At 37.4% G+C, this 17,966-nt stretch overlaps 3 protein-coding genes across 3 annotated transcripts; 2 read left to right on the plus strand and 1 right to left on the minus strand.

The window, feature by feature from the left end:
• Positions 1-170: 170 nt before the first annotated feature.
• LOC114517695 lies at positions 171-1,875 on the minus strand. Its single transcript, XM_028537493.1, has 6 exons — positions 1,682-1,875; positions 1,409-1,514; positions 983-1,157; positions 738-885; positions 573-632; positions 171-480 (listed from the first exon to the last, which is right to left on the minus strand). Exons 1-6 carry the CDS (start codon positions 1,858-1,860, stop codon positions 369-371), a joined length of 780 nt encoding a protein of 259 aa, XP_028393294.1. The 5' UTR covers positions 1,861-1,875; the 3' UTR covers positions 171-368.
• A 128-nt stretch (positions 1,876-2,003) lies between these two features.
• Positions 2,004-10,946, plus strand: LOC114517694 (alpha-catulin-like). The gene is made up of 16 exons (XM_028537492.1): positions 2,004-2,090; positions 2,409-2,768; positions 4,334-4,453; positions 4,689-4,778; positions 4,936-5,100; positions 5,585-5,782; positions 5,939-6,013; positions 6,444-6,695; positions 6,840-6,990; positions 8,645-8,700; positions 8,786-8,866; positions 8,961-9,164; positions 9,644-9,700; positions 9,775-9,897; positions 10,153-10,236; positions 10,316-10,946. The coding sequence occupies exons 1-16, from the start codon at positions 2,022-2,024 to the stop codon at positions 10,487-10,489; spliced, it is 2,259 nt and encodes a 752-aa protein (XP_028393293.1). The 5' UTR covers positions 2,004-2,021; the 3' UTR covers positions 10,490-10,946.
• A 221-nt stretch (positions 10,947-11,167) lies between these two features.
• On the plus strand, positions 11,168-17,833 carry LOC114517743 (cell division cycle protein 27 homolog). Its single transcript, XM_028537553.1, has 18 exons — positions 11,168-11,282; positions 12,070-12,145; positions 12,295-12,442; positions 12,727-12,858; positions 12,965-13,062; positions 13,176-13,551; positions 13,729-13,840; positions 14,024-14,191; positions 14,314-14,382; positions 14,761-14,902; positions 15,029-15,201; positions 15,330-15,381; positions 15,595-15,695; positions 15,835-16,043; positions 16,253-16,370; positions 16,476-16,604; positions 16,766-16,840; positions 16,964-17,833. Exons 1-18 carry the CDS (start codon positions 11,259-11,261, stop codon positions 17,189-17,191), a joined length of 2,430 nt encoding a protein of 809 aa, XP_028393354.1. The 5' UTR covers positions 11,168-11,258; the 3' UTR covers positions 17,192-17,833.
• Positions 17,834-17,966: the final 133 nt, after the last annotated feature.

The raw sequence follows: 17,966 nt of genomic DNA on the forward strand, positions 1-17,966 counted from the left end.
GTCAAGTCTTGTTTGGACTATCTGAAACTGAATTTATCCATTACAATGAAGTATGGATAATTACATTATATAAACTTTTCAAACAGCTATCTAAGACCTTACTAAATTCACAAATTGGACTATCCAACATCATCCCACATCGTATTAAATCAACAAGTCATACATTGCAAGGAATCCAGTGAAATTTGCACTTGGGGAAATAGAAAATATGTTTTTACACATGATAATAACATTACACAATTGTAACTTTACTTGTAGAGTTAGAAGAGTATTTAAAGAAGTTACTAAGTTGAGATATAAAGAAGTTCAGTAGGTTACCCTACCCAAATTTGGTGTCACAAATATAAACAAAAAACAAATCTTAAACATCAGGTTTGATTTTTTATGACATTTTTAACATGTTCATCAATAGTCAATAATGGTTTTGATTTGAACAATGGGTGATCAACAACTTTTTGAAATCTCTCCATATCGGCAATCCTAAAAAAATTTGGTGATCAATTATTTTATATTACAAATGATATTATTAACAATATTGATAAAGGATTATTCAAGACAAGAAATATACAAACTGTGCATTCAGTCTTTTCTGTTCACTTGAGCTTGACTTGTTTTGCTTCTTAGTGTTTTTTCTAAAAATGAAAAAAACTTTATGAACAAATTTCCTCGACTATATCCCCAAGTCGTCAGTCCAAGCATGCATTAAGAAGCATATGTTAGCAAACCATTTGTCATACCTTTTCTTTTTAGTTATTTTTTCAGTTGGCATCTTATCAATGTCTAATAATGCTTCAGTTAGTGGATTTAAATCTCCTGTTATGACTGTTTTCTGTCTTATTTTGGTTGCTTTATAGTTTTCATCAAATGCTTTGCTTGCATGAAGTTCTAAATTTCCATCAAAAGTTATTTATTTTTAATGGTATCAAGCAGATGGGACAAGTTTTGCAATGCCGAACTACAAATTTGAAAAGACAAAGCTCACTTTTTAAAAACTTTTGATGTCTAAGTTTTCGTTTGCCTTTTTTTGTACTTAACTTCTCTTCATCAGCAAGATCCCCACTCTCTTGGCAATTCTTATGTGCTTCATCTTTTGTTGTTTTTTGAGGAACTTCGATTTCAAAAAGATTGTTTGTCGGGAACAGTGCTGGCAAATGTGACTAGCATAAAGCAATCAGGGAAATTGTCTAAGCATATGGTCATTAGAATCAAACCCAGACATAACAATTTACATTCCAATGTATTAACCTGCTAAACAAACTGATCTGAATTAAACTAAACAGAATGAGTAGTGAACAGAGTCTGGAGGATAAATGCTCCATAAAATGTTGGTACTCAATTAAGTGATATGGTACTCTAAAAACCAATACGAATAATGCATGAATGCATATATATGCTGTCATCTTTGTACCTCATTTGGCAAGAAGTTTGTAGTTTTTTGGTCATCTTCACTCGGATTGCCCTTGACCGCTTCGATGTGTCTTTTTGTTCTCACCCGGCGAATTTTTCCCATTTCACTTGAATGAATTTATACACATGTTTATATAATTATATTTTATACTAATATTTCCTACAACTAATATATCTGGCGGCAAAAACAACGTCGGTTTCAAAGAGGTAAATGCGGAAATTAGCTGATCAAATTAACGTGTTTCCTGGCGATTTGGAAGACAACTGAACGTACGTAGCAAACTTTTCCAATTCATTTATTTCCAAGCAGCCATGATTAATAAATATGTTGGTTGACTGGCTTGCCTTTGAATCACGTGTGTGTGTTGCCAAAGAGATTGTAAATTGAGCTTCATTGTTTCGAAATTGCATCAAATTTGAATACCAATATTTGCTTATCTCTTGACGGCCCATTCCGGTGTCAACAGCAGGAAAGGCGTGATTTAAAATATACGCGGTTTTCGCTTGCAAAAGTTCAACATGTTTGGTGAATATCTGTGGTGGTTAGGAATTGGGTACCATGTCTAGAAAGAACCTCTAGTATACTGTGAAAAAAAGCCCTAACGGTGACCAAAATGGACGCGAGGAACTTGGAAATACGTAGCAAATCTGTTGAACAGACATTGATGCCATTAATGTCCCAGGTTTGTAAATGCTGTGTAGAGATGTCTGTGAACGTCTTGCTCTTGTGAGTTCATTGTAAATTTATGGTAGCCTTCGAAGGGGCACAAAAGTGTAACAGATGAATGGTGACCAACAGTTGTCAACAGAAGTGGAGAAAATAATTGAAATTTATATTATCATAATTAGGGTCGTCTTTGTATTCTCTAGGCATTAATTGAACAAAACTGGATCAATTTTCACCCTTCTGTTCACTACGATCTACCGACCCCCAAAGTAAACTTAATTTTGACACTACATTGAGTTTATCGAGCTTTTGAAAACTAGCTTGTCTCTTTCAGATTACAACGCTTGTCAACCATAAAACTACGAGGCGAAAGAGATCAGCACATGCACGCAAAGCATTGCAGGGAATTTGTGCAAGGTTGAGAGAAGCAGTAATGCATTTCGTCAAAATTGGAGAAGAAATAGCCAGCGAAAATCCCGAGTTTGCCGCGGATATGAGCGGGGCTTGCAAGGAAGCGAAAGAGTCTGCCTCCTTGATGAGCAGTTTGACAGATGTGAACGGCGAAGGAGACACGGCAATCACTGAAAAAGCAAATATCATTCGCGCTGCTAGAGCCCTGCTGGCTGCTGTGACTCGAGTGCTCATTATTACCGACATGGTCGTTGTCAAAAGACTCGTAAATGCCGCGAGGAAGGTAGGTTATAAACTTTCAATTTACTTATAATAATTTATCTTTGCATAGTAATAAATGAAGCATAGCATGTCCTATTAAATATCACTTCTTAAAAACTTTCTTTGTATTTTAAAAAGCTCCCTTGTGCTGGCAGACATTGGACGGGTTTTCAGATAAACTTGTTGACATTTTAAACATTTCTTACATTTTTTTCGCCGTTGTTTACACTTCTTCCGTTCGATATCTTCACCCGAAAACTCATTCGGCTATCATTATACGCTTGAGTAGTTTTCAAGATCATTTTCAACGGTAAACAATCGAATTGTATGATAGTACGGTCTATAAGGCATGTCTTTTTTGAAAGGAAAGAGTTTTACCGAATACAAGAATATCTTAAAAATGGTTAACTTTACAATGTTATGTAAAATAACAAGACCGGCTTGACGTGGATTAATATTATTTCCTGTTAATAGGCTAATGTTTGTTCAGATTAGTTGACTTTGCAGGAGTATTTGCAATATTGAAAATTGAAAAGCGATTCATTGTCACGACATTATGCCGAAGTGTTTGTCATTAATCAATACTCTTCCAAAGAATTCTAATTAGTGCATAATCGTTCGGAATTCCATGAATTTGATATACTTCACAATTTCGTAACGTTTTTTAATCCAATCAACTGATCATCTTACGCAGTTAGCTTTGTTGTGAATGTTTTCGTACATTTATTCTCTGCGGTTTGCGCATTGTATGTTAATTTTGAAACACGCGGGGTTTTTTTGTGCCGTAATGTTTCTAAACGTTTTCACCGGCGCAAGAAAAACATTGAAAACAAACCATAATAGCCGTCACGTTGCTTTGTGACACTTTTTAAACAACACCTCTACTGCAGACGCAGTAAACTGCAGATCAGATGGTCCGTCTGTCCCCACTGTGGGGTCCATTGTTGATATTTAAGCTTATTAGTATTTTCATAAATTAACTGTGAAAAATATTTCTCATACCAAGAGTTCTTACCGGCCGCAGTCATCGATAGATTTGCGCAAAAATAGCTACTTAAATATAGCGTGGAATTTGCTATTTTGGAGGTGATTTTCCACCGTTGGGAAATATCCAATTCCTAATGTATATACCCCGAGTGCTTTGTCCCAAAAGCTATATGCGCAATCACCCAATATGGTGAGGATTGTGTTATCGTATGAATGTGAATTGCGCGCGATAGACGTTGTTATTGTCATTAAATAATTCCCTTATCATAATAGAAATTGTAAATACTAATGTTTACTAGCTTGATGCTAAACAATCCTCTTTAATTCAGTCTTATCACATAATCGCTTTGTACAAGTATTTGGTCAGAGGCGTTCAATAGTTTGATACACGTTGTAAACATTCCTCGAAATTTTTTTATTTTCTATTTCTCGTTCATTCGCAAAAGCAAGGTCTTATTTCTAGGATTATGATCTGGAAGCGGTGTGAGGATTCTAGTACAGTACTTCAGACTACTTCTTTCTGTACTTCCATACTTGACTTCCCCCAGGTCTGGTATAAAACCAACGCGTGACATCATGCATTCACCTTCAAATTTTCAGGTCGATGAACGGCTTCAAGCATTGGAGGGTGTTAACAACTTCACCGAATTCGTTCAAGCTTTCTCCCATTTTGGTGCAGATATGGTAGAGCTCGCCCATCTTTCTGGCGATAGACAGAACGTAAGTACAAATTAAAAATCTATCACATAGTAATCGTACAGTCCTTCGAGGCCCAATCGGCAATCGTATCGTGGAAATCGTAATGCTTCTCTGCATTTTTTTAACCATTATTTCTCTCTTCAGCGATTGGCTTTGCAAGATTCATTCGGTTGTGAAATGCATGCAATAGAATGCCTAATTTGCGAAACAGTATCTACATAACAACCTCATTCCCTCGGCTTGTTTTGTTTTCCAGGATTTAAAGGATGACATTTCCAAAGCTGAAATGTGCGCGGCAAGGACCCTGCTTGAAAAGTCGACAATGATGTTACTAACAACTTCAAAGGTCTTAAGATTTCACGTGTAAAATAAAATAGAATTAGATGGATATATGTAACTATATCACACTTTGTTCACATAGTTACGTATAACGCCCATAGTCTAGACAATATCTCCCCAAGGACTTCTATTTGATGGATAAGACTGTTTTCAATATATTCCAGACGTTTCTTCGTCATCCCGATTCAAGTTCGGCAAAACAGAACAGAGAAGGTGTCTTCCTCAAGATGCGAAGTGCTATGAACACAATCACATCAGTTGCTCAAAGCACTGCTCAAAAACGTGAGCCGAAGAAGGGGCGACTCATATTGGATCTTAAGAGCTTTGACGTGAGTATATAATTTGTTATAGCCAAGCCGGCGTTCAACTGTCTATAGTAGTAGCTATACACAATGTATATTATTATATCTGATGTTGCTTCTTTATTGAGTCCCAAAAAGCGTTTTTGTACTTGTTTTTGTCACAACAGTGGAACATTGAGCCATCTGTAGATGTGAACATTCATGTGAACATCCTTTTTTGACTGAATCATGTGCGCTAATCCTCATTTCCCAAAGTTTGGTTTCGCGAGGGGATGTGAAAGGTCTATATCGACTAATTTAGCCTGAGGTCATACCATTTGCCAAAGGACTAACCGACAAATTTTCATCCTAAAATGATAGAAGAATTTATCATTTGAAGCACTCAGCACCTCTGAGGCATCAATATTAGTCGAATGGAAACACCGTATCTTTTACTAGAAAAACTAGCAAAGGACCATTCACGCACACCCTCTACTCTAGAGACCCAATAGGTCATCGTTTTCTTTCACAGCACGTGGTGGAGAGATTGAAGAGCAAGGGTGATCTCAACAATACTGAGCTGAAAAAACGGCTGGAGGAAGGTTTGATGAGAATACTGGAAGATGCGAGAACGATTGCTCAGGCGCCGCACACCAAGTCTGAAAAGAGAGAAACCATTTTTGCGCTCTGTGAAAATGCTGAAGATGTTTTGAAAGATCTAACTTCCGCGGTAAGATTTGATAGAATTATTTTTTTACTCTCAAAAGCATCAGAACCATAATTGATCCAAAGTTTATGTGAATCAACTGTCAAAGCAGAGCGATGGTGAAGAGGAGTTATCAGTTATGTAGGAGTCAATAATGTTTTACCTTTCATCTTTCGACAGGCAGAGGGGAAGGATGAAAATCAAGACTTGACTTTGCAAAGAATCAGCAAAATGACTAAAGATCTTAAAACTGAGGTAAGCTCGCGTTCTTTGTTCGACTTTAACCAGACAGCATCCTGCTTGGCTTAGGAAATGAGAAATATAATGATTCTATCCTCTTACTGGGCGAACAAAATGTTAACTGCATACTGCTTGGCTTGGGAAATGGGAAATATATTCTATCTTCTTTCTGGGCGAACGAAATGTTAACTTCATCCTGCTTGGCTTAGGAAATGAGAAATATATTCTATCCTCTTTTGGGGCGAACGAAATGTTAAAAGATGTGGAGTGAAATTTGATTAAAATTTTGAATCTGAAATAGCTGGATAATTTCGATAAAAGATATTTGTACATGTCAAATGAAAAGTTGTGAGTCAAGGTTGAATAAAAAATGGTTCAGTTTTGTCTAGAAGTTATAATTTGCAGTAGTTTGGACATGCAAATGTGATTCACATTTTTATTTCAGGTTCAGCAAGCCGCGAGCGATCAGGTTTTCGAGACTTTCTCACATTTGGGTCACAAGAAATCGTTGCCCGCATTGCGGGCGGCAGCATCGACGGGTAACAGTGCCCGTGTCGATGAACTCGCTGAAATCTTCGTGCGGGATGTTAAGAAGTTACTTGAAGTATCGAAAGTTGCGAGAAATTTGTCCGCAAGTGAGCCGATCGCGATCACCGCAGAAAAAGTCGAGGAAAATATTCAAACGCTATGTCCACATGTGAGTAATGTTTATTTAATACCACTGATCTCAAAATAGACTGGTTTGCGCAACCTCAGCAGAGAGCAGCCAATTGTGTAAAGTGTATAAATGGCCTTTGATTGGTTAAAGTTGTTTTTTGTGACCTACGTTCTCTCTCTTCAGGTCATCGAGGCGGCGCGAACTTTAGCTCACCATCCAGTTAGCAAAATAGCTCAGGAGAATTGTACAGTATTTATAGACATTTGGGAGTCCCAGGTGGAAGAGCTTGGAAAACTTCTGCGGAGTATTATCAGCGGTGGTGATCTTAGACGTAGTAAGTAATTACTCTTTTTACCGCACATTAGTTAATTGTTAGCCATTGAATTATGTTTTGGGTCAAGGCTCCCCCGAGTTCACATTTGACTAATTGACTTTCACTACCGCTACCACTGACTGGTCCACAGCGATTGTGATTGGTTAATCTAGCAGGCATATCGCTTCTGATTGGTTCATTCTCCCCCAATGGCAATGATATTTTAGTCTGAGTTCGATTACCAAAAAGACTGACCTGCAGTTGTCTTCTAAAATTCGAAAGTCAAGTCATTAACAGAAATTCCACTTAGCTATTCCCAGAATCTGAGTGTTCTCTTTGAAAACGAATTACAAACAGGCCGAAAATTAGCGTGTTGTTTCACTAACTAATTGCAACCAAAAGCAATAGTCTGTCTTGTAGTTTGAATAGTCGTGTAGACTGTAGTGGAAAAGTTTAAAACCATTGCTTACTTTTATTCGTCTTTTGTGCGTCTTTGTTGCCACCGTACTCTCGCAGTAAGCGTCCACTCTTGATAAAACTTAAACATGCTCACAGATTTTCTAACGAGCGCATGCAGATGGCGTATAGAAAATTCAGTTTAGTTTGAAGAATTACGGAATGATTTTTTAATCTCGAAAAGTGGATGTTTATTGCTGATATTACGGTGAGTAACATTTATTAACCTCTAATGATAGAGCAGTTCGTATTTTATGTACTTTCACATACTTGCATTTTATGCACATGCTTCCAATTGATATACCAATGTTTTCTTGGGGAAATGGTCGGGTAGATCTATACTTACGTACTCGTAAAATCGCCTGCTTTTATTTAGAATATTAAAATAGAGCATATGACTTACTGTGACGAGGATTAGCATGCAAATTGCTCAAACGTTACGGTGATCATTTGGAGATCCCACAATTTCTAATAGACCGAATCTGATCTTTATTCTTTTAGGAGAGGTCGGTCGGCCAAAAAAAAGCACCACCACAAGTTCCTACGCGACACTTTAGCAAGATATGAAGATATTAAGGAGTTAAATTGTCGTGAAGACTGTCTTTTAATAAAGAAAATTATAATTGTTGTCTTTTAAACAGAATTATAATATTGTTGTCTTTGACATATAAAGTATATATCTCTGAAAAAAAAGTTTTTAATTTTGTATATTTCTTCAAATTTTAAATATGTATATCATCGAAAATTTTTAATAATTGATGTAACCATTGAAAGTTTATATGTATATATCACGGAATTTTATAGTTTTTTATGAACTTGTATGAAAACAACTATATATAGTTTGTAAAAGAAAATATGAACTATAAACTATAAAAAAAGAATATATTTTCAAGAGTTTATATTGGTATGAAATATATTCCTAAAGAAATAAATGAAACAATTTGTTCTGTATTTAAAAAAGAAAGATTATTAGAGATTAGAGAAGGCATTTTCACCCTAAAATATACTTGGTTTTGTTTTGCTTAAAAATTGTCATGTTTCGTTCCTTGTGGCTTTAAAAAGATTTGAATCTCATCAATCGGCTACCATAATCGTATTGTCGATCAATATCGATTCTCTTCGATTATCGATGCCATCAATTCAGGGCGCCCATCTGGATGATATAAAATACTGAATGTGTTAAATTGTAACTTCAAGTTTATTTTTCTGTTCATTATAGTAGAGAACAAACCAATGCAAAAAGATACCTTGCCTTCACGAATTGACCGAATGCTGGTGAGTGATACCATGATACTCTCCACTCACGAACAAGCTCTTCTCCCAGATCGTAGTAACCTTAAAAACCAATTTATTTTTCCAGAAACGAGGCTTGAAACGTGAATCACCAGCTACTTCGGACAGTGAGGATGAAAGTGATGGTTCTTATCAAAAGAGCTCAATGGTAACTCTTATCGTTTCTCATTTGTATAAACTCAAGAGGTTTTGTGATAACTGTGTTCTACGGGTCGGTGAAACAATATTTCTCTTTGATTTAGGAGCAGGAAAAGTTGGCAAAGATTATTCAAGATATCGGCTCGTTGACGATGTCAACGGAGATCAATGGCTGCGATATTGAACCGCTGCACGAGGAGGCAATGAGACGAGCCAGGGAAATGTCTACAATTGCAGAAACTATGAATAAATTTCTCCGAGGAGAAGGCAGAATCCATTCATCGAATGAGCTATTCTTTGAAGCACAGGTGATTTCCTGTTCATTTGTATGATAATCATGTACACTTATGGTGTACACTTGTATGATAATCATGTACACTTATGGTGTACACTTGTATGATAATCATGTACACTTATGGTGTACACTTGTATGATAATCATGTACACGTATGGTGTACACTTGTATGATAATCATGTACACTTATGGTGTACACTTGTATGATAATCATGTACACTTATGGTGTCCAAATCATATAATGGAAAAGTTGGCTAAAAGTCAGTGTTTCTACTGAGTTTAATCAACCAGGAACTCAACTCTATTAGCGATTAACATGTATCCATGCATTTCGACTCTATCTGAACTCTAATCGCCGTAATATTGTTGCCTATAATAGAGAATTATCGAAGAATATTAAATATGGTTGTTTAGGTTTGAATTTAGAGTTGGGATTGCCAGTACCAATGTTTAAATAAAAACTGACCGAGGCATTGTCTCTATTTTATACAGCGTTTTGCAGATTTGGGGAGAAAATTTCACAAACTCAGCACACAGTTTCTCCTGCAGGTACGTTAACTATGCTTTTTGCATAATTTCGTAGAAAAATTGAAATCCATTCAAAACTTTTATTTTTCCCGCAGTTTCCAGATATTCTGCCCAAGAAACAGCTTGTACCTTACGTTGATCGCCTCCCAGGATATTGCCAGCAACTAAACTTCGCCAGCAAATCGTTCGCCGTTGGGCAATCTGCGACGTATATCAAGGTTAGGATGGTCACTTTGAACTCATCAGTCTTTCACCGAAAAATCTCAGGATTTTCCAGATGCCACGTCATTTGCTCGCAGGAGGCACTAGTTCGCATTCTTTCTTTACTGTTGGTATAGCCTGAGGCACAAAATTCATGTTCCCATTCAAGGTCGACGACCCTGGCTTCTGATTGCTTCTGATTGCTTCTGATTGCTTCTGATTGCTCCTGATTGCTAAATTCTTCTACTAAATTTAGCTGGTTTCTTTTACAGGCTGGTAGCGCCATTCACCTCACGAGAAACATCTTGAAGATCATAATGAGAATTCTGAAAACGTTTCATAATTTAACCGTGGAGGTACGTAGCGAATAAAATCAAGGGGCAAAAGCCAAACAATTCCTGTCACATTATCTACAACTCGTTTATTTTATTGCAGGGTTCAGAGCATTCCGGGTTATATCGTCCAAGTTGGACTTCAGATTTCTCTGATGACTCTACAATATCCTCGTTATCCTCGACAACACTCACATCATCTCATACCCCTGAACCATCCCATTATGCAATAGGTATCTCTGATGTGGAGTCCGACATAGATTCCCCTCTTTCCTAAATGTTGGAAAAAAATACATACGTAGATTATCAATGCCTCGTTTATATAACGTTTGTAACAGTCTTCAAGAATGCTAGCAAGTTTAGCCTTAAATTTATTGTAATCTCATACGACAGTATGATATCTAGAGGTTATTGTGCCAAAAAAGTATTGTTAATGACTTATTGTTACTAAGTAATTATTGACTTGTTGTTAGTAATGCATTCTAAGTTAAGAACAGACGATAGAATTATGCAAAATAAAAACTTTCAATTAATTACATTCAATCGCAAAATAAACCCACGTACATGGAAATGTGTTGTCAGGCTTGCTGCATTTACAGACACTAAATGTTTGGGTCAAACCGTATAGAGAAGTTAAAAAAAACCCTGTTTCTAAACCTGATACACTGCCCAAGTTGTTTTGTGTTTGTATTGATTTTCGGGCAGCCCGGAATCCGGGTTCGATATTATTTAACAACCCTAAACTTTATAATCTACTTTTTTCAGTAGAAATTATATTCAATATTATAATCAATATTTAAAAAAAAATAGTTGAAATACAAGCATTCATTAATATAAGCTTCTGGACTCCAGTGTTCTTACAGCTCTCTTTTAGTGCCAATATGTCGTTACCTAAGATGAAGTATTCCGCGCATGTACACAAGCCTACGTTATTTTTGTACGAACGACCATTTTTTTAAATTTTTGAAAGAAGACTTATTGACCTTGGAAGTTGCCTTTCGTTGCTTCGAAAATACCATGAATAATTTGGGATATTAGACGGAATTATGTTGTGCGAAGAACCGATAAAGGTAAGGGGCATATTTCAATTTATTTTGGTATTTTTTTAGTCATTTTTGGCCGTAAATAATGTTAACATGAAAGGCATCTCAGATTTGCTTTTGAAGACACTATATAAGAGAAGCGCTGCCGCTATGAAACCCAATTATATTTCCGTTGAAGTAATATTGAAATGTAATGATTTTGTACCAATGTTTTTTGTTTGGAAAACGAAAGTTCTCATCTTGTCGCATGGCTGTTTATATAATGGATGTTTTTTATAAACAATGCCACACAGCAAAGAAGAGATATTAGTCATATTACAGTAAATACGATCAGATAAAGTATTGATCATGGCCATTCGAAATATTTGAAGTATTTACTGGAATTCAGGGCAATTTTTTTCACATAATTGCATGATATACACTCTGCAGGTTGGTCTATACAACCCTGTTGTATGAAGCAGAATAGTTATTAAATGACAAATAATGATTCAGTACAAAATATTTTCTATTGTTTATTTCAAAATAGTACACTATTTCTAAACTGCAACATGAATGCATGTTCCATACACCAGCTATTCTTCTGTTTTTGGATAGATACCCTTTCCCTTGCCATCAAATTCCTCTTTGACCACTTAACTCCATAGGAAATGGTGACATTCAAGCCTAAATATTGAATGCTTGAAATACTAGTGCCATAGAAAAATATATCAGTTTATCCCAGTTGCATTGTCTAGTATCCCTGATTCTGCTGTAACATGGAGGAAAGAGTTGTGAGATGCAAAATTCTTATTTTTAAATTTTCTGTTTTTTCAAGGCTGCCATTTGGCATGCTCTTAATCACTATGCATTCAGTGATGCAGCATTTCTGGCTGAAAGATTGTATGCAGAAGGTAAATGGTTCTCCTACTGACAGTCTCCTACAATGTCTGATGTTCTAGATATATACCATCTATAAACTATGCTTCTGTTTAGGTCTTTCTGTTTTAAGTCCCATGTAAAATTGTTGTCTTAACTGCGTAACTTCTTTTCTTTAATGTAGGTGCATCAGATGAAGCACTGTATCTTTTAGCTACAGTTTATTACCGTTCTGGCCAGGCAAAGAGATCATATTACTTGCTTCAGAAACGTGGTTACCCAACTGCTGAATGCAAGTTTTTATTTGCGAAATGTTGTATGGACTTAAACAAGTAAGTTGGATGGACATGTGCTTGATTCCTCTTTTGGTTCAACAGTGATCATTGAACTGTGGCATAGTCTTTCTGATGCAATAATGTTGAGCATTCATTCTTTGTGATTCCTGCAATTCATTCTATGTAAATTCCTAAAATTTTAGCTATTTTTGGAAATGTTTAGCTAGGAGATTGCATGCAATCTACTCAATATGTAATTCACTTGGACATTAAACATTTCACCCAGTAAACTATATATGATCTCCAAAAGCAAATGCTTAATGTTCTTCGGTTGGACACAGGCACTCTGAAGCTGAACGAATATTGACAGCAAGTAGCAATCCTGTCGTTGGCAACAAACAAGTGGAAACAGTTGTCTCAGAATTTGGTTCAGCAGCAAGTTACTCTCTGGCTCTGCTTGGGGAAGTTTGCAGGTAGTGTGAATGTGTGTATTTGTACATAAATTCTTTGTGATTAAGTCATTTGCATTCTTGTTTCACCGTAAGCTCTCTTTTCAAAAAATTCCTATCACATCTCTAGGAAAGCTGAGAAGACAACAAGAGCTGTTGAGTGTTTCAAAAGCAGCTTAAAACACAACCCATTGCTATGGAGCTCCTTTGAAACCCTTTGTAAATTAGGTGAGCTTTTAAAAACTTTCAATCTTTAGTATCTCAGATTGTTCCAAGGGAAGGAACCCTACATGTATATTCTATACTCTATTTGATTTACGAACTAACAATTTATTTACTAGGTGAAAAGCCAAACCCTTCAGAAATTTTCAAATCATCTTCCTGTCCGCGACTGCTAACCACCTTGACACACCGTGATACCATGACAACGGGCTCAACAACAACAAGTTCAGAAAATACCACTCTATCCACAGACAACCATGTGCGTTCCACTACCATTGAACCAATGGCAACCGAGAACATGGATCCCTCTTGGAACACGCCCACAAACACAGAAACTAACCAGTCATTTACAGCCCCATCTAATCTCCATGGCAACAATGCTAACTATGTTTCATCGCCGACCCCAATGGGCACGTCTAATGAGAACCGAGCGCGTCCAAAAGTTGGTCGAAATTTGCTTGGTGTGAGCTCTAGTGCCAGCCCATTTTCCCCAAGGTGAGCAGGAAGCTTGTAACACTTCTCATCTGATCTTGGTAGCTACATAATCCCACCTCTCTGCAACCCCTATAAATCCATCACCTGCTTTGGAATCAACTATTGGCTATTACACACACTAAAAGTAGATGGAATCCATGCCTTGTCCACTGACAATTTTTATACTCTCTCTTTTAGTTTTGCGGTTTTACCCATGGACACACCCTCCCCTGACCCAGCGACAACTTACATCACGCCTTCCCCAACTATAAATGAATGCCAGTTACCTAAAGCTCCTAAGGCGAGAAAAGTGAGTTGGTATTTGGTGAAATAATTGGGTTGTGGGGGCACCCCTCTGCTGCAGGGGGAAGGTATATGGTATATGATACATATACATATATACGGCTATGGGAGATGTAATGCAAGGGAGATAAACTGTAGTAAGTTTCTTTAAATAGTTGGTTAATGATCATCTCTTGGTCATCTCTTCCAGATAGGACGGCGCAACGAACTAATGGGCAAACACCCTGGCATTACCACCTTAACGACATCCAGTTCCAACACGACCGTATCTCAATCCACCTCATCCGGTGTAAGACGAAGTACCCGACTATTTGGATCCACGCCAACCAATGCGTCCTTGAATGACTCCACGGACAAGGTTTGCATAAATGCACAAATTCACGTCAGATATGACCGTATAATAATGTATTTTTAGTGTCTACTTTTCTTTCTTTTATCTTATGTATAATCTCCACTAAAATTCCTGTATTTCAACTCTAGGGTTCCAGGAAAAACAACAAGGGGGAATTTTCATTACAAAGAGGTGGAATAGCGCCAAGGAAAGTAAAGGTATTCAACAGTTTCATTCTTTCTTTGTCTCATGTCTTGTCATGATCCATTCGTCATGAGCATGGTCTTTGTCACTGTTCAACTAAAACCGTGCATCGAACAAGGAAGATTATGTATGCTCCGAACTTTTAATCTAGTTAAAAAACATGAGCAAATTTCGATCTAAAAGTGTGCAAGTTGTAGCTTCAAAATTTGTTAGCTGCTGAGAAACTTGTTTATGTTACAGTGAATTGCGCACCTGCATTTGAAGGTCATCCATCGGCAGTTTCGTTCCAAATCGTTCCCCCAACTCCCCCTAATCAAGTAGAAATATTCTAATTAAACCTTTCTAATTCTTCTTTTAATTGTAATTTTGTAATGCTACTTCACGTTATACAGACACGACGACAAACGAGAAGTTCTGCCGCCAATAGTCAACCATTATCTCCCTCGTGTAGCGAGAATATAATCCCAGAACCAAGTAAACCTACGCAGACCAGCGTTCATCCTATAAAGATTCCTGTCTCCACAACAAGCTTAGGTAAACATCAGTTAAACCAGTCCACTTCATGTCAACCACTTGTCAACTTGCTTCATTCACTCCATTTTAAAAGTTCCTCCTACTCCAGGTTAAATATAGAGCTCATTATATTATGTCACCATCCAGATAGCCTGCTCTCGCTGTATCAAGAACTCGGCAACGCTTACGTGGCACTGACCTCGTATGAATGCAAGGAGTCACTCGCGTTGTTCGAGGCTGTTCAACCTCACCATTACAACACGTGCTGGGTGTTATCACAAGTTGCGAGGAACCATTTTGAACTGGCGCAATATCATCTCGTATGTCACGAAATGTTCTGTAATCTAGTGTCTTTTAGTGGTTCGTTGCATGGATGCAGCCCTTCGTGGGTGCAGGGAAGTTAGATTAGCCTGCCTCATTCTAATCGTGCATTGCAAAACCATTTTAGGCAGAAAAGGTTTTCTTGCAAGTTCGCCATCTGGATCCATACTGTCTTAAAGGTGATCGTAGAATAATTTGATTTAAAAAGGCGTTTGCTATCGTGCAATGAACTAATAATAGTTTGGTACTAACGTCTACTGCGTTGTACGGTAGTGTCAATCTATTGTAAATGTACGAGTGGGTGATGAAGAACTATTGTACTTATCTTCTAATACCAAAATGAGTGAGAGCGAGCATAAGCTGATGTTCCCTGATGATTCATATCCTTCCAGGGATGGAACTTTACTCAACTACGCTGTGGCATTTGCAAAAAGAAGTTGCTCTCTCTGCCTTGGCCCAAGATCTCGTCGAGACTGAAAGAGTTTGTGCTGAGGTTCGTTCTTTATGACTTTATGAACCAGGTGTTGGAAACGTTTTTTTCCAAGATTTGCCTCAACACTGCGATAACTTGCTTTTGTAGAATTGAGCTTTGGATTTACAATCTTTTTTTCAAATTCATAATATTTATTTAGGCTTGGGCAGCCACTGGCAACTGTTACAGTCTTCAAAAAGAGCACGACACGGCGATAAAGTTTTTCCAACGAGCAGTTCAGGTGGATCCATCGTTTACCTACGCGTACACTCTCCTTGGCCACGAATATGTTCTCACCGAGGAGCTGGACAGAGCAATGTCGTGTTTTAGGAGCGCAATACGGACGGATCCAAGGCATTATAACGCTTGGTATGTTGGCTTCTGGGATGTCTTAATGGTTGATAAGAGGAATTACCTACCCTCTTTCCCAACAGCCTAGCCTAATCTGTGAAATAAGATACAGTCATCTTAACTGGAATACCTTGAACGGTCCAGTATCATGTTTTGGTTTGAAAAATGTCTTTGTACCCAGGGGAGGTATGAGGTGAACACTGTGACAATATACTGTTGTGTTTTAGGTATGGTGTGGGAATGATCTACTACAAACAGGAGAAATATAATTTGGCTGAAGTTCATTTTAGAAAAGCTGTGGAAATCAATCATTCTAGTTCAGTTTTAATTTGTCATATTGGTGTGGTAAGTCCCATGCACAAGAAGTAAACTATAACATCATAATCTTGGAGCCAAAATTTTAGCAAGCATTCATCCAAAATTTTTCCAAACAACAAGTTTTGCTTCTAGGTTCAACACGCTTTGAAGAGATCCCTCACTGCATTGTCGACGCTTGAAAAAGCAATGCAAATGGACCCAAAGAACCCTTTGTGCAAGTTTCATAGAGCTACGATACTTTTTTCCTTGGAAAGATACAAGGTAAGTTCTCTAGGCAGTGTTTTTATGAAGAGGTAGTTACCAGAGCTTTACCACCTCCGGTATAGGCGTGATAGCCTTTATTCTATTCACCAAGCCTATGTTTACTGGTAAACTAAACCCATGGATGTGTAGATGTTTAGTTTGATTTGTGTTTACCCCAGGAAACGTTAAGCGAGCTAGAAGAATTAAGAAGAATAGTACCAAAAGAAGCTTTGGTATATTTTTTGATGGGAAAGGTAATGCCTTTGTGTAAGGAAACTTCCAGCAACGTTCCTGGCTTTTGGGCAAATATTTTCACAGTAATATGTTCAAATTAGCAAACGTTTTTATGGTGATATATTTAAACGCGTCCATTTCAGGCGTACAAGAAGTTAGGCGACAACCATCAAGCACAAATGCATTTTTCCTGGGCCGTGGACCTGGATCCGAAGGGCGCCAACAATCAGATCAAAGAAGCTGTTGACAAACGGTATTTACCCGAGGACGATGACGTCAGCATCGACGATGTTGACTTGTCCGGGGAGGGTGGGGTGGGTGATGAGTTGAATAACGAAAGCAGATTTTCGGATAACGAAGACTTGGAATAAATGGCAATATTTCATTGGTTAATACCTGGTGACGATTTGACCAATGACGTACAGGAATATAGATAATCACTATATATTATAGTTCAGTTAGAGAAGAATTTAAAATATAACTATGACAGAATATCATTTTCTGTCTAGCTAGCGAAGAAAATGTTCATTACGATCAGTTTTACTTGCAATTTTTTCTGCAATATTTAGATTTTTTTGATAGCCCTTAATTATGACTGATGAATTAGATTTGTGTTTTTGTAAAACTGAGCCTGAAAATATTGCAAGTCTAACTATAATTTTATCTAATTATTGTGGAAGTTGGTTTGATATTTCGTTTAGATGGACTTTTTAGAAATATTGAACAAAATAGTCTCCACCCTACGGAATACAACTCTAATATGAGCATCTAAATATTTTATAATCTCAACGCAGTTTGGTATGTCCTAGATATGTTCCTCACTACTCGCTCCCAGCTTGTATACAAGTTATCAATACGTCTTTCCACGAATTAATTTTGACTTTGTTACAAGTTGTTCGAAAACGTAATTTGTAACTGGTTGCCAAGTCCTGGGGGCGAGGACATTAATAATACGGGGGGTGGTGGACTCCAGTTGTGCAAGGAATGATATGTAAGTATTCAAAATAAAGGTCAAACCCGAAACGTTCATAATGTGTGTTCAAAATTCTCGGAATCATTCCACCACGCTCCAGATACACGCTATATTCTGAGATCAACATGTCAGTGCCCGGTGGGGTGACCATAATCTCGCGTGACGTTGGAGGG

Source organism: Dendronephthya gigantea, unplaced genomic scaffold (genome assembly GCF_004324835.1).
Source record: "Dendronephthya gigantea isolate DGI-Jeju-01 unplaced genomic scaffold, DenGig_1.0 000009F, whole genome shotgun sequence".
In the NCBI taxonomy this organism is placed as follows: Eukaryota; Metazoa; Cnidaria; class Anthozoa; order Malacalcyonacea; family Nephtheidae; genus Dendronephthya; species Dendronephthya gigantea.